At 44.0% G+C, this 21,581-nt stretch overlaps 1 protein-coding gene across 3 annotated transcripts in view; it reads left to right on the top strand.

Annotated features, from left to right (window-relative positions):
* LOC119177844 (rifampicin phosphotransferase) overlaps positions 1-21,581 on the top strand; it is a 185,969-nt gene that overhangs the window by 86,649 nt on the left and 77,739 nt on the right. For all 3 annotated transcript variants that reach the window (XR_012893905.1, XM_037429032.2, XM_075887408.1), the window contains 5 exons: positions 1,645-1,749; positions 3,262-3,420; positions 5,041-5,175; positions 13,816-13,900; positions 16,441-16,526. Coding sequence is in view for 2 of the 3 variants with exons in the window: in XM_037429032.2 (XP_037284929.2) it covers positions 1,645-1,749; positions 3,262-3,420; positions 5,041-5,175; positions 13,816-13,900; positions 16,441-16,526 (570 nt within the window). In the remaining variant the exon portion in view is untranslated. The remainder of the gene's footprint in view (positions 1-1,644; positions 1,750-3,261; positions 3,421-5,040; positions 5,176-13,815; positions 13,901-16,440; positions 16,527-21,581) is intronic.

The following is a 21,581-nucleotide window of genomic DNA, read 5'->3' as shown; positions in this document are numbered from 1 at the left end:
ATGAGTTTGCTGTGAATAATATATAGAGAAATAAATTGTCGCACAGGTGCACCTAGCAAAGATGTTATGGGAATGAACGAGCGAAATCTGCCTGTCATACGAGATTAGCGCCGGTCATTGCACCAATATATAAGACAAAAAACGCGAACGTTTCACTCAAGAGTAAGTTTACACGAAGCGCTGGACGAGTTCATTTGCATTTATTGTGGTCAAACTCTGCATCAAGACGGCACCCAAAGGAAGAAGTTTGTTAAAAAAGTGCGAGATTTCGATTATTCGGTGCCGTCTATGTCTGACTGTATTGTTTATGTGCCAACGTGTCGCGCAGCTTGACAAAAATCAGCATTGAAATAAGAATCTGGTTTCGAAAAAAAATGCATCTGATAGCGTGCTGAACGCTAGAAAAAAAATCTCGACGCGTTCAATAAGGGCTGCGCTTCATGCCGATTGACCGACGATGTCGGCGGAAGCAGCGATCCCGAAATGAACTCTTAGCACACTGCTACAATCATTCCCATCCCCTGAGATCTTTCAAATGGTGACTTTTTATCTGCATTAACGTATCATACAATGAAAACTGTTTTTTTTTTGTATCGACTGATCTGCTAGCCAAACTGACGGTACCCCGGAGCAGCATAAAAGCATCGCAGATCAATTCAGAGCGATAAAAAAGGCTTCCTGACTGTTCATGGCTTTCGTAGCTTGTCATCGTCACAGTCACGGTACGCAAAAAAAAAAAAACAACTTCTAAAGCATTGACACTGCATGAAGAGGTGCATTTTAACGGATCAGTACAAAAATGTGCGCGTGCCGCTGCTGACCTGCGTAGAGCGTCGAGCCGGAAGCCGTCGTATCCCACAGTTCCCTGCGATTGCCCAATTTACCGGTCACCTATTCGATAATGGGCTCTGTACCAAAATCGGTTTGGGATAACATGACTGTATTACGAGCATAAGTAACTAGTCATGACATGAAATTCATGACATGTATGTCATGAGTGTCATTATATACATGTCATGGTCTTGCTGCTGCTGTGGTGGTTTCGTTTACATGACATATTGCAAAACTGGTATGGTATGACATGACTGCATGGCGAACACAATTGACAGATCCTAACGCGGAAATCATGACATGCATGTCATGCAAGTTATGACTACACGCCACGCTCACAGTGCGCTGGCGGTCATATCGCTAGCTTCATGCGTTGCAAATTTGGTATTACGGGCCGTCAATGGACGACGGCATATATGATTGGTGCAAACATAATATTCACGAGATGCGTGTCACGTAAGAACATGACTACATGCCACGCTGATCATGCGCTTGCAGTCGTTTCGCTATAGCTTCACATACATCAAATTCGGTATTACGTGACTTGAAAGGACGATGAACACAAATTCGAGGCGCAAACATGACAACCATGACATGGAAGTAATGAACGGCATAATAATCTTCCTCGTTCGTGTTTAGTATATCATTAATTTGCACTGTCAATTTTTTTAAAGGTGCTTAACGAACTCTTATCGCAACTTGCACCAACGGCGTTTTTCGGGGCATTCTCGAGTGGTCATAGGTGCAGCTGAGTCTACTGGCGTGGGGACACCTTATTCTTTGAGAATGGCTGACTCTTGTGCTTATGCCCAGGACGGCGCCATGCGGTTCTCATATGCTTTCAACCCTGACCAGACGCAGTACGCCCCGATATTTATGCCCATGCATCGCTACACCTTCTTCTTGTGGTTGTCCGACGTGAGTATACAATATGAAAGGAATGTTTTTTGAAAAACACCCAAACGTTCATTTTCCTGATACCTTTTATGTTCGCTCATGTATTCAAAAAGTAGCCGCGGTGTTTACACGATCACCTTGCTGATTATTTTTAAAACTTTGCTATGGTGGCGTCGTGAACGCAAACTGTACCAATCGTTGTGATTTTAATTAGAGTGTGAGCACAGTCACTGGCTATTCATGGTCGGCTGGACGTGACTTGATCATTTGTACAACTTACTCATCTGTATATATCATCACGAGGGTGTGTCAGCTCGAGCTCGTCTCGTGTAAAGTGATTTCCTCATATAAGGTGTTACGATGCGAAAAAGCTAGTACATATTTAAATGAATTCAAGAGGAACGTATTGTAGCGTAATCAGTGATAAAGTGAAAAAAAAAAGTGAATCACTTGAGTGAGATGCCATTGAAGAATAAATCAAGCGAATGAGCTGTCAGTCTTGATTGAAAGAAGTGACGTAATTGTAAACCAACGTGGAGTTATGTAAGAAAAGAGCGAAAGCAATGCAGTGAAGGCACCTGGTAGCAGATAGGCGTCCATTTGGGTGTTTCTTTTGTATTAGCTGAAAGGCTTGTTGGATTTTTTTTGTTGGATATTTAAAGTGAAAAGCGTAACCCAGCTGAAACGCTCCACGACCGAACGGCCTTTAGCTTCACTCCGCTATTCTGTGTGCTTCTGCGGAAATAAAACCGCTCTTTAAAATATTTCTGGCGAAACTGCACACGCATCTTAAGGGCATGCAAGATACTTGCCGTGTAGGAAGAGCCACTAGAAAGTGATGCAGAATTTCGTAAGAGAACTAGGTCGTCTTGTAAAAGGTACCGTCACTTTCGCGTGCCTTGGCATTTGGTCTCTTGCCCCGCCGTCGTGGTCTAGTGGGTAAGGTACTGCGCTGCTAACCCGCAGGTCGCGGGATCGAATCCCGGCTGCATTTTCGATGGAGGCGTAAATGTTGTAAGCGCGTGTGCTCAGGTTTGGATGCACGTTAAAGAACCCCAGGTGATCGAAATTTTTGGAGCCCTCCACTAAGGCGTCTCTCATAATCATATAGTGGTTTTGGGACGTTAAACCTCACATATCAATCATTTGGTGTCTTGAATGTAGATGGCCAGAAGAAGGTCAGGTCAATGTTTTAAATGCATGTTCTCAATGCTGTACTGTTCAGTGAACTTCTCGCCTTCCTTTGCCTTTGAAGCAGCCTCATGAATGATTCCAGTGAAACGTTACACGACAGCCACAATCAGGTTTGTTATTGCAGTTAAAGCATTTTCCTGTATTATCTGGTTGGGAAGCAATAGCCACGCAGTCATTTTCGTAGGCGCAGGAATACTTCAAGAGCACTTGGAGCGCTTCTTTTTGATTACTCTTGTACAGAGCAAGGGCCACCGTGGGAGAGTTACTGTCGCACACTTTTAAGAATTATGTTCCCAGCCTCCTATGCGGCCGAACACACACAAGTTAATCACATTCCAGGGTCAACGTAGGACAGGATCGGACGCAAGTCTCATGGACAGGGTATTCTTGCACAGTATACTCGGGCGTGACACAAGCGATGACGTGAAGGATGCTGTAAGACGAGTCCGGAAGCTGGACATGTGGAAGCTTCCGGTGCATTTGTACTACTTAGCAGAGGTGAGAATTATTTATGTAAAGCTTGTAAACAAACAGAAAAGAAGTGGCTGATCCCCTTATAGAGAAATCGTTTTAACACGAAAGTGAAACATGTCGTTACAGAGGTAGCAGAGCGTTTTTTGTGCGTTGTTTAGCAAGAGTACCAAATTTCTTAGTCACGTCAAGCATGACAAAAATATTGAAACTTCTAGCGCACGCCTTAAACAGAAAGCACGCACGAAATAAGCACACACAGGATGAGCGCAGCCTAACAACTGACACAGCTTGACACAGAGCGCGCTATTCAAGCGGAAAGAAATACGCACAAAACGAGCGCATAAGTATACACCGGACAAGCGTGAACAACTGCCACAATTCTTCTTGTGTCGTGCGTCAGCAGCGTGCGCGTTTTGTAAACGTGCCAGCGGCAACGTACAAGCTCACCTACGTCCTCACCCGAATTACGAGTCTGATAAGCACGCGCGCAGGAGTGACGATGCTCCATGGAGGCGGCGCTTCCTGGAGGCGATGACGTTCAGAGCACGCCAAACTCGAGCATATCACGCCATTTTGCCACTGATTACAAACACACGCTAAAACGTCGAAGCTCTGAGGACGGCCAAACGGTGTACGCTGTATATAAATTGCTTGCTGTATATAAATGGCATTCCCGACTACGCACACTCCACGGCGCTGGGAGTCGAGAGCTAGCTGGTTCGATTCCACGCGACAAATGCTTGCCTACGGTTTTTTTGCAGTTTCTTCTATTTCTTATCATATATTTTTCAACGTCACTTCCGTAATGGAAGTACGTCAGCAGAGCCGTGGTGGACCACGGCCTGAAACATTTTCGTGTTTAAAAAAGAAAGAGGGTAGGCTTCAACTAGTTTTTTTTTATCAAATAATTGTTATTTATTTGGGATGATACCCGATGAGAAGAAACGCGTTCAGTAATAAAAATTAGAGTAAGCAAAAACCATGCTCCTTTATTGAACTCGTGAGGCTATGCGCTGCCATGTTGCAAGTGGGATTAAGCTTGACTGTAGCAACAAGATAAAAGAAAATAACATAGTATACGAGAAAAAATTTAAACTATCAGAGCGTTGAGGCAGCGGAGAACAACACGTTGGCTATGAATCAAGTGAGCATGCCCTCCATTGCTTTCTCAACAAAGAAGGCGCTTTAGTATTAGCCTTATTTATGTGATTAAGACAAGTGATGTATGTCTTCGTGATGTATATTTTTTGTGCCGTTTGCTATTCTATTTGTTTTCGTACTTGCTGAAGTCACGTTCCCTTCATATTTTACGCTGCATTTCTGCGACATGTTACAGTTGAAAGTTAGTGCTTTGTCCATTTTACTAGTCCCTTTTCTTTTTCTGCATCGACTCCGTGCAGTTGGCCTTTGGCTTTTACGACACAGCAACAGTAACTTCTATGCAGAACGCACAGCTATCTAGAAGGTTATGCATCCCGACAAGCTATTCAAACATATTCCGTTTTTTCTGTTTTTATTCTTTTTTCACACGCGCAGTACACTTGTACTTGTGCTAAACTCATTTTTCTAGTGTAAATCACATGCCGTACTGCTCCCTAAGTGCCTCCAGTTACATATTTTCCCTGGTTACGTTTCGTCTTGCAGGTGCTGCTTACAGTTACATGTGGTGTGGAGGAGCACTCGAGGCAAAGTACAAAGCTCCGTCTTTCAGTCAATGACGTGATGACGGCAGCGCAGGTGTACGACTACATTGGACGCAACATACACCATCTTCGCAAGGTATGAACAAAAGAACTCCCTGAGGAACGGACTCGCACGAATGCAGCGTGACTTAAACGAAGAGAGGAGACACATAAAAGCGACGAGCGCCAACTAACAATTGATTTTATTTGCCATTCAATAACTTAGACGTTGAAGTTTACACTTCAACGTCTAAGTCAAGTTTCATCTGTCCAAGTATGTGTGAACTTGCCCAAGCCAAAAGAGCAAAACAGATGAAAGCAAAATACGGGGAGGTTAACCTGGTAGGAGAACAGCCACGAAAAAGGATAAAGAGAGAAACAAATAAAACAACTAAAGAGAAATTGAGGACCATCACCCCGAGGGGAACCTTGAGAGGATACGGAGGGGCAGCGTTGCACACGGGTGGCGTCTCGGGTTGAAAGATTCTTTTGAAGCGATGGCTGGGGTAATTCTTGTAGGTGAGATATGTACATACGTATTTGAACGCGTACGTTAGGCGTGCGTCAGGTTTATTGGGCGTGAACCATCGAGTGGGCGGTACGTGTAGCGAACTGTGGTCGCGGCAGGTGTTGCGGGTGATTGGACGAGGCGGCAGCTGCTGGCGCCGCGGTGAGCGAGTGCCAGGTGAGGAAAAGAGTTACGTCAGCACGCACTGAAAGGGGAGCGTGCCGTCAACGAGCAGCAATGGTGTGACCCACTTGGCACCACGCCAACATCTGCGGCACGCGTTGCGTTCATACGGAGGAAGAGCGTTACGCAGGCTAGAAAAGGAGCTGCTTCGTATTAAAAATAATATACATGCACACTGCGAATTCATGTAAGACATTTTGATTGGGGTCATTTCCATAGACCAGTTCAACGCAGAAAGCGCAGGAGTACCTGCAAGGGCTTCTTTTGTGACGTATGGTACTGTCTGTGGCGCAAGATTTTGAATGCGAAGCATTTCTTAGCGAACTTTGGCGGCATCGACCATATTTGTCTATCTGTCTATGTATCTGTATATCTAGCCACCTACGACTTATAGCTCTTTTAGCCATTTCGATAATGGTATCTATGTCAAAATTGGTACAGCATTACTTGATTATGACGAGTTTAAGTGACTAGTCATAACATGAAAATCATGACATATGTCTTATGAATGTCATGGTTTATAGGTCGTGATCTCTCTGCTGTTGTGGCGGTTTCGTTAACACGATCTATTGAAAAACTGGTATAGTATGATATGACTGCATGGCGAACTTAAGTCAATGGCCCTAGTCTTTCGTGTCCTTCTTGTCTCTGTGTCGTCGTTTTGTTCTCGCGCTATAACTATCGCCATGCCATACCAACTAGCCCAAGCTGCCACACTTCTAAGTGGACATACGGGCATGCATGTCATGCAAGTCATGACTACACGCCATGCTCATGGTGCGATCGCGGTCGTTTCGCTAGTGGCACATAAAACAAATTTATTTTACGTAACATGAGTAAAGGATGAATGTATATGGCTGGTGGAAACATGATAATCATGGCTTGCTTGTCACGTGAGAACATGACGGCATGCTACGCTCATGATGCTCTCGCGGCCATTTCACTAGCTTCAAATTGTAGAGGTTTCGAGGCTGCGGCTAGCCAGAGGAACCCTCAGAGAAGAGGCTGAGACCGACAGAAATCAGGTTTATTGAATAGAAGCCGGGCCGCAACTGCCCGCTGCCAGCGGCTACTGCGTGCTGTGAGCGCACCCGCGATCTGCGTCTCCTCTTAACCTCCGATCGGCGCGCTCGTGGTCGCCGCTCCTTTACCTTTGGCGAAAGTGTAGAGAGGGGCGTGCTGCTGGAGCTGCTAGCCCTTGGAACAACGCACCACACTGGGCGCACAAGACCACATGCCGGCACAGTAAATCCGTGCAGAGGGGCCAAGTCTGCAGTCACCGGAAGACGGAGGCGCACCGGACTCACTCAGGTTGACGACCACGGACGTCGGCGAGAGTGCATCACGCTACACTCGTGACGTGCTCGTGGGCGTTTCGGTAGCTTCATATATACCGACTTTCGTATTAAAAGACGCGAATGAACGAGGGACGTATTTGACTGATGCAAACATGATAATTATGACATGCGTGTCATGTAACCACACGACTACATGCCACACTCATGATGCGCTCGCGGCTGTTTTGATAGCTCCACGTATACCGAATTTGGTGTTACGTGACGTGAATGAACGAGGGAGATATATGATTGGTGAAAACATGATATTCATGACATACGTGTCATGTAACGCAGGACTACATGCCAGACTCATGATGCGTTAGCGGCCATTTCGATATCTTTACATATACCAAATTTGGTATTACGTGATGCGAATGAATGAGAGATCCTTATGAGTGGTGCGAATATGATAATCATTACACGCGTGTCATGTAACCACATGACTACGTGCCACACTCATAATGCGCTCGCGGCCGTTTCGATAGCCTAACATGTACCGAATTTCGTATTACGTGACGCGAATAAACGAGGGAGTTATATGACTAGTACAAACGTAATATAATCATAACATGCATCTCATGTAACCACATGACTGCATGCCATGCTCATGATGTGCTCGCGGATGTTTCACAAGCTTCGCATATACCGAATTTGGTATTTTCATGACATTTTGTTTTCTGGAGCTTTGGGTTATATACAAATACTGTTAACTCATAACTTCTTGCATCTGCGTCTACAGTCCAGTCCGCACCAGCCCCAAATTTAGAGGAGCAAATCATCGTCATCATCATCAGCAGCCTAACTACGTCCACTGCAGGACATAGGCCTCTCCCATGTTCCGCCAGTTAACTCGGTCGTGTGCTTGCTGCTGTGAATTTATACCCGCAAACTCCTTAATCTCATCTGCCCACCTAACCTTCTGTCTCCCCCTAACCCGCTTCCCTTCTCTGGGAATCCAGTTAGTTACCCTTAATGACCAGCGGTTATCCTCTCTACGCGGTACATGCTTGGCCCATTTCCTCTTCTTGATTTCAACTATGATATCTTTAGCCCCCGTTTGTTCCCTAATCCACTCTGCTCTCTTCTTATCTCTTGAGATTACACCTCCCATTTTTCTTTCAGTTGCTCGCTGCGTCGTCCTCAATCTAAGCTGAACCCTCTTTGTAAGTCTCCAGGTTTCTGCTTCGTAGCTAAGTACCAGCAAGGTACAGCTGTTATATACCTTTCTCTTGAGGAATAGTAGCAATCTACCGGTCATAATTTGAGATTGCTTGCCAAATGTGCTCCACCCCATTGTTATTCTTCTAGTTACTTTAATCTCGTGGTTCAGCTCCACGGTTATTACCTGTCCTAAGTAGACATATTCTTTTACAACTGGAAGGGCGCTATTACTTACATCGAAGCGCTGCTCTCTTCCGAGGTTGTTGTACAAGACTTTAGTTTCCTGCAGATTAATTTTAAGACCCACCTTTCTGCTCTCCTTGTCCAACTCTGTAATCATGAGTTGCAATTGATCCCCTGAGTTACTCAGCAATGCAATGTCATCGGTGAAGTGCAGGTGACTAAGGTACTCTGCATTAACTCTTATTCCTAACTGTTCCCATTCTAGGCTTCTGAAAACCTCCTTTAAGCACGCGGTAAATAGCATTGGGGAGATTGTATCCCCCTGCCTTACACTCTTCTTGATTGGTATTCTGTTGCTTTCTTTATGAAGCACTATGGTAGCAGTTGATACCCTGTGGATTTCTTCCAGAATGTTTATATATGCTTCACCGACGCCCTGATTCCACAGTGTCTGCATGACTGCTGATATTTCTACTGAATGAAAAGCCTTCACGTAATAAATGAAGGCTACGTACAGTGGTTGGCTATATTCTGAGCATTTCTCTATTACGTGATTGATAGTATAAATGTGGTCGACTGTTAAGTAGCCTGTTCCAAATCCTGCTTGTGCCTTCGGTTGATTGAATTCTAATGTTTTCTTTACTCTGTTAGCCATTACCTTTGTAAATAGCTTGTATACTACAGAGAGCAAGCTGATCTGCCTCTAATTCTTCAAGTCGTTGTCATCTCCTTTCTTATGTGTTAAGATGATGTAAGCATTCTTCCGAGACACTGGTACTCTTCCTGTCAGGAGACACCTCGTAAACAGGGTGGCTAGTTTTTTCTAACACAATCTGTCCTCCATCTTTAAACAGATCTGACGTTACCTGGTCCTCACCGGCAGCTTTACCTCTTTGCATGCTCCCCAAGGCTTTTCTGGCTTCTTCTACCATTACTGGTAGGGTGTCTCCTGGGTTACTGCTAGTTCGTATAGTATTAAGGTCGGGTGTTCCCGGCTACTGTACAGATCTTTGTAAAACTCCTCCGCTATTTGAACTATCCTATCCATATTGGTAGTTATTTTGCCTTTCTTGTCCCTTTGTGCATACATCCGATTTTCGCCTATCTCAAGTTTCCTCTTCACTGCTTTGACGCTTCCTCCGTTTTTTCAGAGCGTGTTCGATTCTCTCCATATTATACCTTCTTACATCGCATACCTTACGCCTATTAATCAACTTCGAAAGCTCTGCCAGTTCTATTTTGTCTGTTATACTTGACACTTTCATGATTTGACGCTTCTTAATGAGATTCTTCATTTCATCGGAAAGCTTGCCAGTGTCCTCTCTAACTACCCTGCCTCCAACTTCCACTGCACACTCCGTTATGACACTCGTCAGATTATCATTCATTGTTTCTACGCTAAGGTTGGTTTCCTCACTGAGAGTCGAGTACCCGTTCTGAAGCGAGAATCTGAATTCCCATACTTTCCCTCTCAGTGCCAGGTCATTGATTGGCTTCTTGCGTATCAGTTTATGTTGTTGCTTTTTCAAGTCTAGGTGAATTCGAGACCGTACCATTCTATGGTCACTGTATCGTACCTTGCCAACCACTTTGATGTCCTGCACGATGCCTGAATGTGCACTTATTATAAAGTCTAATTCATTCTTATTTGGCCATTAGGGCTCCTCCATGTTCACTTAAGGCATCCTTGTTTTGCGGTAGAAGATATTCGAAATCTGTAAATAATTGGGTACTGTGAATTGTACTAGTAGCTCTCCTCTGGCGTTTCTAGTACCGATGCCATCATCTTCTACGGCCTGGTCTCTAGCTTACGTCTTCGCTACCTTTGCATTAAAGTCTCCCATGAGTATAGTATGCTGTGTTTTTACCTTAATCATTGCCGATTCCACGTCTTCGTAGAAGCTTTCAACTGAAGCGTAATCATGGCTGGATGTAGGCGCGTAAGCCTGTACCACCTTCATCTCGTATCTCTTATTCAGTTTAAATGCGATACCTACCACCCTTTCAATAATGCTATAGTATTCCTCTATGTTGCCAGCTATATTTTAATGAATTAGGAACCCCACTCCTAGTTCTTTTCTGTCAGCCAAGCCCCGATAGAAAAAACATGCACATTCTGTAGCACCGTATAGGCCTCATCTTTCCTCTTAACCTCACTGGGCCCTATTATGTCCTATTTAACACACTCTAGCTTCTCGAATAGTACAGCTAGACTTTCTTCACCAGATAAGGTTCTAGTGTTAAACGTTGCCAAGTTCAGGTTCCAATGGCGGCCTGTCCGGATCCAGAGATTCCTAGCACTCTCTGCTGCGTTGCAGAACTGACCGTCGCTGTAGTCACTTGCTTCGCAGCTGCTGGGGACTGAGGAGCACATAGTGATGTGTAACTCGCTACAGTAGTTATGCCACCACAGGAAAGTCAGAGAACCATCTTTAATTATAGCGTAGCTGTGGTCTTCGCATATCTGTACTATAGCAAACCCTCTTGCACCACTATGTTCACTGCCCTGGAAGTCAAGATGCGCGTTAAAATGACCACGTAATACTAGGGAATGATTATGAGGCTTACACACTGTAGCCAACTCAGAGGATGAAACTATTGCTTGAGGGTGCACGTACACGCTAACTACAGTCATAGTAACTTTACCAAATTTCACTTTGATTCTAACAAATTTCAGAGAATCTGTTTTTGAAGTAGCCACCAGTGTAGAGGGAATGTTCCTTCTGACACACAGCATCACTCTGATTGTTGCCCCAGGGCGTTTTGCTTCGAACACTGCATGATTGAACAGGCTAAAGTTAGTGGATAATCTTTGATCCGAAATACAAAAAATTGAAAACCCGTTATGAGCGAAGAATTTCTGAAAATTTCGCGGTCATGGTGTTTGAGGAGTATTTTCAAATACTGCGACATGTCTCAAATGTCCTCACTCGAGCAAAATGGTGTTCTTCACTGAAAATGACACCGTTAAATATTCGTTTCACTCAATAATAATAATAATAATAATAATAATAATAATAATAATAATAATAATAATAATAATAATAATAATAATAATAATAATAATAATAATAATAATAATAATAATAATAATAATAATAATAATAATAATAATAATAATTTTTGGGGTTTAACAGCCCAAAACCACCATATGATTATAAAAAATTCTATAGTGGAGGGCTCCGGAAATTTCTACCACCAGGTGTTCTTTAACGTGCACCCCAACTCTGGGCACGCGAACATACAGCACTTTCGCTTCAATTGAAGATGCAGCCGCCACAGCTGGTATTTGACCGCACGACTTGCGGGCCAGGGGCCGAGTGCCTTCGCTGCTAGAGCACCACAGTAGAACTATCAATTTCAGAAACATGTGCCATGCGTGTAAGAAGCAAAGGAAGAAGAGGGGTATCGCGGCTGCTTCTTTAGAAGAGCAACTAACCTGCCACAGTCATTCCTCTATTTTAGGGTGAACTGCGGAGTTGCTCCGCCCTCTTGCGGTTGCTGCTCGAGGGATCAACAGTTATTTTTCGCGAAAGAAAAATCAGATTTTGGTTGAATTCACCAGCTTTTTAAAGGGAGGGAAGATATGTGATTAGATGTGTACTTAGTGTGCAAGCATCGCAGTCAGACATAAATTAAAAAAAAATGACAGGAAACACAAGAGATTCGAACTCAAGGGAACTCAATCAGCATACGCGCACACTAATTACTACACGACACCACTTTACGGCACCATATGGAAGGAAACAGGCTTACGTAGAGATCAATGGGTCGTTTGCACACGGCACGAACATTTCTGCAGTGACTCCAAAAAACAGAATGCTCTACATCTCAATTGGAAAGAATTTTTTGCAGTGCGAAGCGAAATAGGGAAACAGGAAGGGATAGACTGAGAGGACTTGGTAGAATTCTTTCGTATGCATCACCAACAAGCCCACATTCCCACTTTCGTTTCCTCTTCAGGGAAAAAAGTGCCCCTCCTTGCCGTGCCCTGTGCGAATATTTGCACTCATTTTGTATTTTGGGGAAGCAAAACGCTCTTTTCGGGGTAGCTGCGCAGTTACTCCAGAAAGCTTTTTAAAATGTACTGCAGTAGCGCGGCTAATTGGGCTAGTTGGCGTTGGTTCATTTTCACACATGAGTTTTTATTACGGTGTGCACCAAAACTTTAGTGGCGTATTTGTGCACGGAAATGACGTCCGAAAGTAAGCACAATTAGAAGACAACAAAAAAAGTTCTGTGAACAGGAGTCGAACCCACGACCTTCGGGTCCATGAGCACATATTCTGGACATGCTACCCACTGCACCAAGGTGACATATTTTGCAAGCTTTCGAGATACACTTTTGATATCCACCATTGCCTTCTCGCAGTTCCTGGTATTGTGCAGTAATGCATCGTGACAGTGAAAATGGCGTTTAGATCTTTCAAGGCGTCGTGTTTAAGAGTCCGTCCCATTCGCTGCCTTTCTAGCACCATAAATGCATTTTTTTCAACGCCTTAACACGCACACAGGTGGCGACCTTACCCCAAGTGTAGGGGTAACTGAGAGCATCCATCCATACCAAAATAGCATTGCGACGCCAAAGGAGGCGACACCGCCCGCTAATCCACCGCTGGCATCACCTGGCTTTACCTCCGCGTTTCAACTTACGCTTACTGCACAAACAAACAATCGTGGCTAACAAAAAAAAGTGAGACACGTGTTGCTTTTTCTCTGGTTGGGCCGAGGTGTCAACAACTCCAACATGGTGCGAGCAGACGATCTTAACCCATGTTCGCTGTCCAATCAATCACGCTCTTTTGGCTGTCACATGGCTTTCTCTCGTTCCGATCCCACCAATTATTTCATCTACCACAAGTATTAATGATCATAGACGTTTCTTTAGTTATTAATGGTGGATGTTAGTTGTCGGGATAGAAATGTCTTACTGAGCGCCAACATGGATGCGTCTCGTTATGTGGTGCTATAGTATTCGAACACCAATAGGCATTGAGCAAGTTTCCTATATATCAATGTACCGTAAATATAAACTGCTTCTTTAAGGACACCTTTTCTTTAAGTGTTTTACTGACCGAGACATCAACCATGCTTTTTTTTAGCTGAATAAGGCACGCGCACAATCAAGGACACAAGCAAGAAAAAAAAACGCCTGTGTTTGCATTTTTGCAATTTATTATCCGTGTCTTTGTGGTGGAGTCATCTATAGTGAAAACATCATCTATTTGGGGGAGGGGGAATGCGTTTATCATTTATTTGCTGAATTACGCGTGTAAGTTGGGACATAGTTTTTGTTTATTCTGCGCAAGCAAATGTCGCAGAAACGGCTCCATTAAACGTCACTTTTTGTTTGCATACTTTACAGCCTGGAATATTTCTGATGAAGAAGTCGATGGCATCGTCCTTCTACAGTGCCATCATACTTCAAATACTCGGTGCTGCTAAACGAGGTAAGAAAATGACGGTATTATGTATAAAATAGCTCAGCGTTAGAAGGGCAAGAGTGGGGGCTAGTTGGTTGAACATTGTTGAGACTCACACCGCGCTGGAATTAAACACACAAATAAAAGACACACTGAAGCACAGGTAGGACACACATTCGCGCTCGTGTGTGTCCTACCTGTGCTTCAGTGTGTCTTTTATTTGTGTGTTTAATTCCAGCGCGGTGTGAGTCTCAACAAAGCTCAGCGTTAGACAAAAACTGATCGCACGAGGGTATACCATCCACATGTGGAATGCTTTCATTCATAACAACACTCCTATTGCAAAAACGCCCTTTCACAGCCTTTTTTTAATCTTTTGAATTGGTCACGGCTCTGCAGGCAATGAAGAATTGTGCAGCGTACAGCCTACGTGTCTACATAAATTAACTGAGAGCATATAAGCTTTTCAGTGAACTAAACTCGAGAAAGTGTACTCATTGACACCAACTTCTGGTGCATACGTAATCAGAATCAGTAGACGCATTATCGGAATGAATAACAAGATTTGAGTAACTGAATGACTTAAAAACTGCGCTGCTACAAGATGGTTAAAATGTGGCATCCTGGTTCAGTTATCATGAGCATCCACGCAAATAAGAAAAAAAAGTTACAGTTTCGTCACAAGACCCAAGCAATGAATGCGATAACAATACGTCGGACTGTTATACGAAGTAACGGACGAAATGTAGTGAATGTGGTGGATTGAGCTTGAATTGACAGTCATTCAGTAACCACACTATCTAAACCGGTGTTGTGAGTAGTCGACTGCGCGAGGAGTCGAAGTTCAAGTTCGGCATTGAGAAACGTGAGAATCCGCTGCTTTTCACGTAAGTACATTAACGTTGAAGACTCCAGTGACTATCATCAGCACGTCTTGTGGGCACAACGCAATTTGAGTTTGGGCAGCAATTTGAGTTTGTCTGCCTGAAGGGATAGTGACGGCGCACATTTTGAAGGGAACTGAATTCCTAGGTATGGAAGGACCAGTAAATTCCGGAATAGTCCTGCACTTGATGCGAGCAAATTTTCCTAGTTGCCTCCGAGCGAAAGTGGAGTCAAAGATATTTTGAACTGCCCCTTTCATCTAACTGTATCTGCTTCAGTGAACCCACCCCTCCGTTGATGAAGCCATCGTACACCTAAATGTTCAGGCGAAAGCAGCATCGCTTGTCCAAGCGAAGTACATGCTCTGTTCAAGAATGTTCTCATTTAATTACCAGTAAGCCACTGGCAAATGATGCATATACATAGCCCACCTGTAGGGTGATTGACAGTATATGAGCAGAATGACTTAGTTGTTTAGTGCAGCACACTGAAAACAAGGAGTCCCTGGTTCAAATCTCCGCTCGGTGCCTTAGAGTTTTTTGTTCTGCTTTATTTTTTCTTTGTGGTTTTTATATGCGTATATATACATACATATACAGATCTGGGACATAATAATGACGACGAAAATTATGGAAGGTGTCCATATAATTGAATAAAAAACCGAAAGCAGCATTTTGTCCATGCTATTACAAAATAGGGGTGATTCCCCAGATGTCTAAAGACGTTTAATGTAAAAAGGCGCTTGTTCTCTGAAAAGACGTGTATTGTCACTACTGCAGGCAAATTGCCGCACCAAGAGTGTGCGCGTGCCCCCGTGACCTCGATCAACCCCCTATATACTTGTTTGTTTAGGAGATAATGCCTCCGTTTATTCTTCTTCGACAGCACATTACAATCACACCGCTCCATTTCACGCTATGTTTCTGAAAAGGCTGCTGGTGAACAACAGATTTCCCTGCCAATTTAATTCAATCCAGCAAAATAAAAGCTGTTTACTTCCATCTTCGCGGAGCCACCTCGCATAGTGTACCTGGAGAGAGCTATAAAGAGCGCTGCTAAGCCAGTTTTTTGAGAAACGTACATTTGCGGGATCTAAAGTCTCAGGCATGGATTAAGAATAATCTCATTTAAATTCAACGCGAGCTTTAACGGGAACATCAAATAGGGATCCAGTAACATAGTCCTAAAATGTATACATAGCAACATCCGCGAGTGAGCATAAGAACGAGCCATTTCATTTACAGCAGGCGCAAACCAGGTAATGCATATTTTACCTAATAATTCCAATCGTTTCACACCAGCATCAGTGATGACCCCGAGGATTTTTGTGCCTCAGTGAAGTAACAAGTATAGAACTAATTGATGCACAACAAGCGAAAGAAGGTTGCTTGACTTACGTTCCTTTGTTGAATGACATACAAATAGTTACATGGTTGCCTTGTGAAATATTTGTTTTCTTCTGCTGCATCTCTGAATGATTACATTATACCCAATACACTCTGGTGAATCATGACAGGTAAAACGGAAAAGGAAAAAAGAAATATAGATCTTATTAGGTGGGTAAAGTAGAGAAAGACATTGTAATCACGTGAATGTAATCAATTAAAACGAATGTTACCAAAACATTTTTGTTTGTGTAGATTGTTTTTTTTTCGATCCTTAAAAAATCGCCTCTATTTCAGGGCTTAGCAGTGAAATCTTCAGCGAGATGTCTAAAATCTTATATGGTGTGGAGGTAGAAAGCGCCGACGTGCCTCGAATGATTCAGGTGAGTCTAATCATCTCCCGAAATCTGAATGAAAAAAAAAAGCATTTGGGTGCACTTTAAAGAACCCCAGGTGGTCGAAATTCCCGGAGCCCTCCACTACAGGTTCTCTCATGATCATATGGTTGTTCTGGAACATTAAAACTGACCGACCGACCGACTGACCGACCAACGGACCGACCGACCGACCGACCGACCGACCGACCGACCGACCGACCGACCGACCGACCGACCGACCGACCGACCGACCGACCGACCGACCGACCGACCGACCGACCAATCAGAAAGCAGCCTAAACATTTATCCATTCAAGCTTCGGCAAGAAAGCTCCTATAAAACACACAAAGCTTTCGTTAAATTTAAGGAATTACAAAAACAAACATGGATCACCATTTTATCTTTGCATCTGTTATAACCAAAAGTGAATTGTTTGTTCACATAGGTAGTGTAGTGTGAAAGCTTATCTAATGTGTTTGGCATTGCTGTCTAATGACGTCTATTGGTTTTCGGCAAAATGGCATCAACAATCACATAAAAAAATCCCAGTTTCGCCACATGAGCGAAGTAATGAATGCCATAGCTACTAATTGGACTGTCAGGCAAAAAATGGCAGGCAGCTGACTATTTGCACAACACTGCTCAAGGACAAACGACGCAACAAAAATCACGCACACGGGACGTGTGAGAGCTAAGAAGTGTCACAGTTCTTCGTTATTTTTCAGCAGAGCCAGGCCCGTAGCTAGGGATTTTAAAGACGATAGTCTTTCTTGGGGACCTTCGACGCAAAAAGTTTGGTCTGTCTGTCTGTCTGTCTGTCTGTCTGTCTGTCTGTCTGTCTGTCTGTCTGTACATTTGTCTGTTTGTCCACTTTTACCGGCACCGGGTACTTGAAACGGTCTACCCCATCCAGAGCGCCCACCAATGTTGCTTAATATTTAGCGTTCATATTTGTTCAATTATCAAATAAAAAGCAATTATTGCTCATGTATGGAGCACCATAACAATACGTATATAATCTGCATGTGCGTCTTTTACTAGAAAAGGCATACATAAGTAACTTTAAGGACCGTAGCGCTTATCACACTGCGCTGACTGTGCAACGCCTGCACGAAAAGGCGAGTGTTTCCAACGCCTTGCTAAGACGAGATGGTAATGACACCTACCAGTTGCCTTGTGTTTTACACCTAATCACCTCTGAGACGGGCCGCAGGCCCGTCTCAAAGCCACGCGCTTCGTTTTCCAATAAAACTGCCAGATGGCGCTCTTGTTTCACGTGTGACATCACCTGATGCGCTTGTTCGCCTCCACTGCACGCTCGAGGCACTCTAACGCCGCGTCTCAGAATGCCATTGAACGATATTTTTGCGCAAAACACAAATAAAGGTTTTGTTCACTCTCTCCACACGCAAGACTATCGTCTTTCGACGAAATTTGCACATTAACATGCAGATACGGGGCCAATTTTTCCCGGAGAAAGGAGGGGGCAGGTACTTGTTGAATGCCTTCAAAAACACCATTTTTATAATTGGTCGCCGGTAGAAAACTTTCTACATCAAAAAAAAAATTTTTCTCGGGGGGGGGGGGGGGAGGGGGCGGCATTGAGGGCATCCTGCTCTGACTGGCTGTGGGCTTGAGAAGTACGCTGCTTTCGTAAGCGCGGTCGCAGCAGTGAGCTTCGTGTGCTCGGTATTTTCAACTTTCCGGGGAAGGCACTAGAAGTACTCTACAAACAGCTTCTGTTACGAGATCAGCGCACGGCCAATTACACCCTGTAGAGAAAAGTACAGATTATATAGGTAGGGGGAGTGCGCGCATCGTAACGAGCGCTGTGACGACCTTTAAGTGCGACCTTAGTGCTATCTCGCAAGTGATAATGAGAACTGACTGAAGTGCCACTAGGTTTTCAGTAGCACCAATGGTAAATGATGTACATAAATGGCGCACCGTTAGCAAGCCGAACAATCTGCGAATTGTATCTAAGTCGTTTAGTGCCACGCGCTGAGGAGGGAGGGGTCGCGGGTTTGATTCTCGATAACGGAGCGTTTTGTTCTGGTCTTATTAAGATAGCAATTGCATGGAGAGTCTCCATCAATTTTTTCGTTTCTTTCCCGTCATGTTACGTACATAGTCCAAACTGAAAAGATCCCCAAGCGCATCGTGCGTTTTACCCGTGGGTAACGGGCCACTGTAGGGGCCGACGAAGTCGTCTGCTGCGGAGATCGAACGAGCCGGCCCATATTAGTCGCTCTGAGGCGAATGCGGCAAGATCTTCCCGCCTGTTGGACCGAGATTGGAATGCTTAATTAGACAGGAAACGCCCCACTGGTCTTTAACAACCGTGAAAAAAATTGTGGGACCCTTAAGCTTCGCCTTTAAGAGTTGGGCGAGATCCAGCCCTTAGTGCACGCTTCAATGGCGAAGTGCATACTTATTAATATGTTTTGTTAAAGACACCCCCCCCCACACACACAGACACACACACGCACGCACGCACACACACACACACGCACACACACGCACACACGCACACACGCACACACGCACACGCGCACACATACACACACACACACGCACGCACGCACACGCACAGCATACCCGACTATTAAACCTTCGCATGGGAAACACTGCCGCACTCATTAAATGCTACGTAACAAGCCGCTTGATTCACGAGCGTATACATTCCGGCGAACGACTTTGTTCGCCGGACTGACACACACACACACACACAAATGCGCGACGTATCTATAGGAATGCTCAGATTCGGGTGCACGTTAAAGAACCCCAGGTGGTCGAAATTTCCGGAGCCCTCCACTACGGCGTCTCTCATAATCATATGGTGGTTTTGGGACGTTCAACCCCACAAATCAATCAATCAATCAATCAAAGCGACGTATCTATAGGAATGTTGCAGGTTTTTTATCTATTTACCAGCACTTTTATAACTACTTCATGAAAATATTGTGCAGAGATATAGCCACATGGTCCTATATTAGAAACTGAGCGTAGGCGGGACACTTGTATGCGTAAATGGTCGCACTGTGTCATCCGTCTTGCGTTAGTTATCTGGCAATTGTTCGACTTTTTATTCTGAAAACCTCTTCCGGCCAACTGCAACAAGCATGACCTTAAGGTCGGTGAAATGGCAACTGCAGTACTTCACTTCTTTAATGGTGTCGTGGGAATGAAAAGCTAAATCTATGCAAACGCAAGGTTTGTTGAATCTATGCAAGGTTTGCTGAAATGGCATTTCCTTGAAGGGGCATAGAGAGTCTCACAATGCCTCACATATGGTGTCACATTATCTAGCGTTTGCTGTTTGCTTAATCAACGCCTCTGGAACAGCAAGACATATTTTTCGCTAGATGGACATAGTTGTCTGTTTTTAAAGCTGTTTGAAAGTTTCTGTGTGTTTTAGCAGCGTTGGCTGCACTCTCCCGGACTTTTTCGACGTAGTTTGATGGCCTCCCTAATGCGCCTACAAATCGCCGAATGGGCTTCTTTTGGTCATGACACCTGCCGAACAAAATGCGTTAAGGACAGTCCTTCCACTACATGGCCAGGGGGGTGAAACTTCGCGGTTTTTCTGTCCCGTGACCACAGCGATCCTAACGTTTGGGGGCTATACTACCTAAATGAACGTTCTTGTTCTATTTTATAGTTATTACTAGGTTACTCATTAACTCCGGAGTTTTTACTACACAAGTGAACCTAAAGGTTGCAGTTCGAGATTGCGAAAATAAGAGCGCCACCCGAAGTGGAAAACGGGAACTGCGCAGTCGTCCTATCTCTCACGGCGAAAAAGGGGCGTTTCTTTTCGCGCGCCCATGTATGCTACAGCCTGCGGTGTCCCAAAGGCCGCTTTTACCGCTGTAAAGTTTGTTTTAGCGAAACCCATGCAAGATTCAGCCAAACAGACGCATCCATGGATTCTCGCCGTCATCACAAATCGTGCTGCGCTGAGTGGTGTCAGAATTCTTCACGACACACCGGCATAAAATTTTTTCGGATCCCGGCGGACGAAAGGTACGATCTGCATGCTGCTCGTTTTGTCTTTCTACGCTTGCACGGCATATCAGGATGCGGTTGCTGCAGTAGCTGTGTAATTTAATTGAGCTACACGTACATGATTTATTCATTACATTCTGATTGTCTGCTTTTCAGCTTCAATTATACATGACATGCACAGCAGAGCATCTGGAAATTATTCCAGCGAATACATTTGCTACGCACGATTGTTTATACTTGCGTTTTCATTTTAATGAGTTTCGATCGTGCATTGCATTTCGATGTTGCACTTTGGCTCAAGGCAATGCAAGGCATGTCACAAATGTATTTGTAGCAGCATATACAGTGACTAATAGAACAGTGTAAGCTTATCCGCACTCTTTTTATTACCTTTTGATTGCCTGCGTTCAGTCTGTTCTCGCTGCATGCGTTATTATTATTCTTGAATATTATCAGCCTATTTATGTCCATAGCTAGAGGAAGGCGATTCCCATAATCTTTTGGCTATAAGGGAGGGTCCATATACGTTCATAGCATGTGTTGTTAGTACTATGTTAATTAAGTACTGAGTACATAAATTATTACACTTGCGAGTTTAGACGGATGTTATTACATTATTGCGTTTCAATTGTGTGTTTTCATTTTGGCCTCACGTAAATCCACGGCATATTGCAGAGGAATTTAGCAATAAATTTATAAAGTAATAATGTATAATGTATACTTCAATTTCATGTTTTCAGTTTCAGCCTTAAGTACAATTACGATATATTTACAAGAATGAAATTGCAGCTAAAAGCCCATAAATAATTGGACAATGTAAACTTACGTGTTCTACTAATTTATTACCGGTTTTAATAAGGTTTTTATGAAAGATTTGCAGCAGGGCGCGAGAAATACCCGAGGAATACGCAGTGCGCGAGGGTATATATGTACGAATAGTTGTTTAGAGATTTTGGTTTGGGATGATTGCTATTGTCTGCAAAAATATATTTTGAATTAGGAGGAAAGCTGGGGTCGTTGCCACCAAACATTACTATCGCGCAAGTAGAAGCA

The sequence above is a fragment of the Rhipicephalus microplus genome, chromosome 1 (genome assembly GCF_043290135.1).
Source record: "Rhipicephalus microplus isolate Deutch F79 chromosome 1, USDA_Rmic, whole genome shotgun sequence".
In the NCBI taxonomy this organism is placed as follows: Eukaryota; Metazoa; Arthropoda; class Arachnida; order Ixodida; family Ixodidae; genus Rhipicephalus; species Rhipicephalus microplus.
Note: the sequence above shows the minus strand (reverse complement) of the source record. Positions and strands in the feature narration are given on the sequence as shown.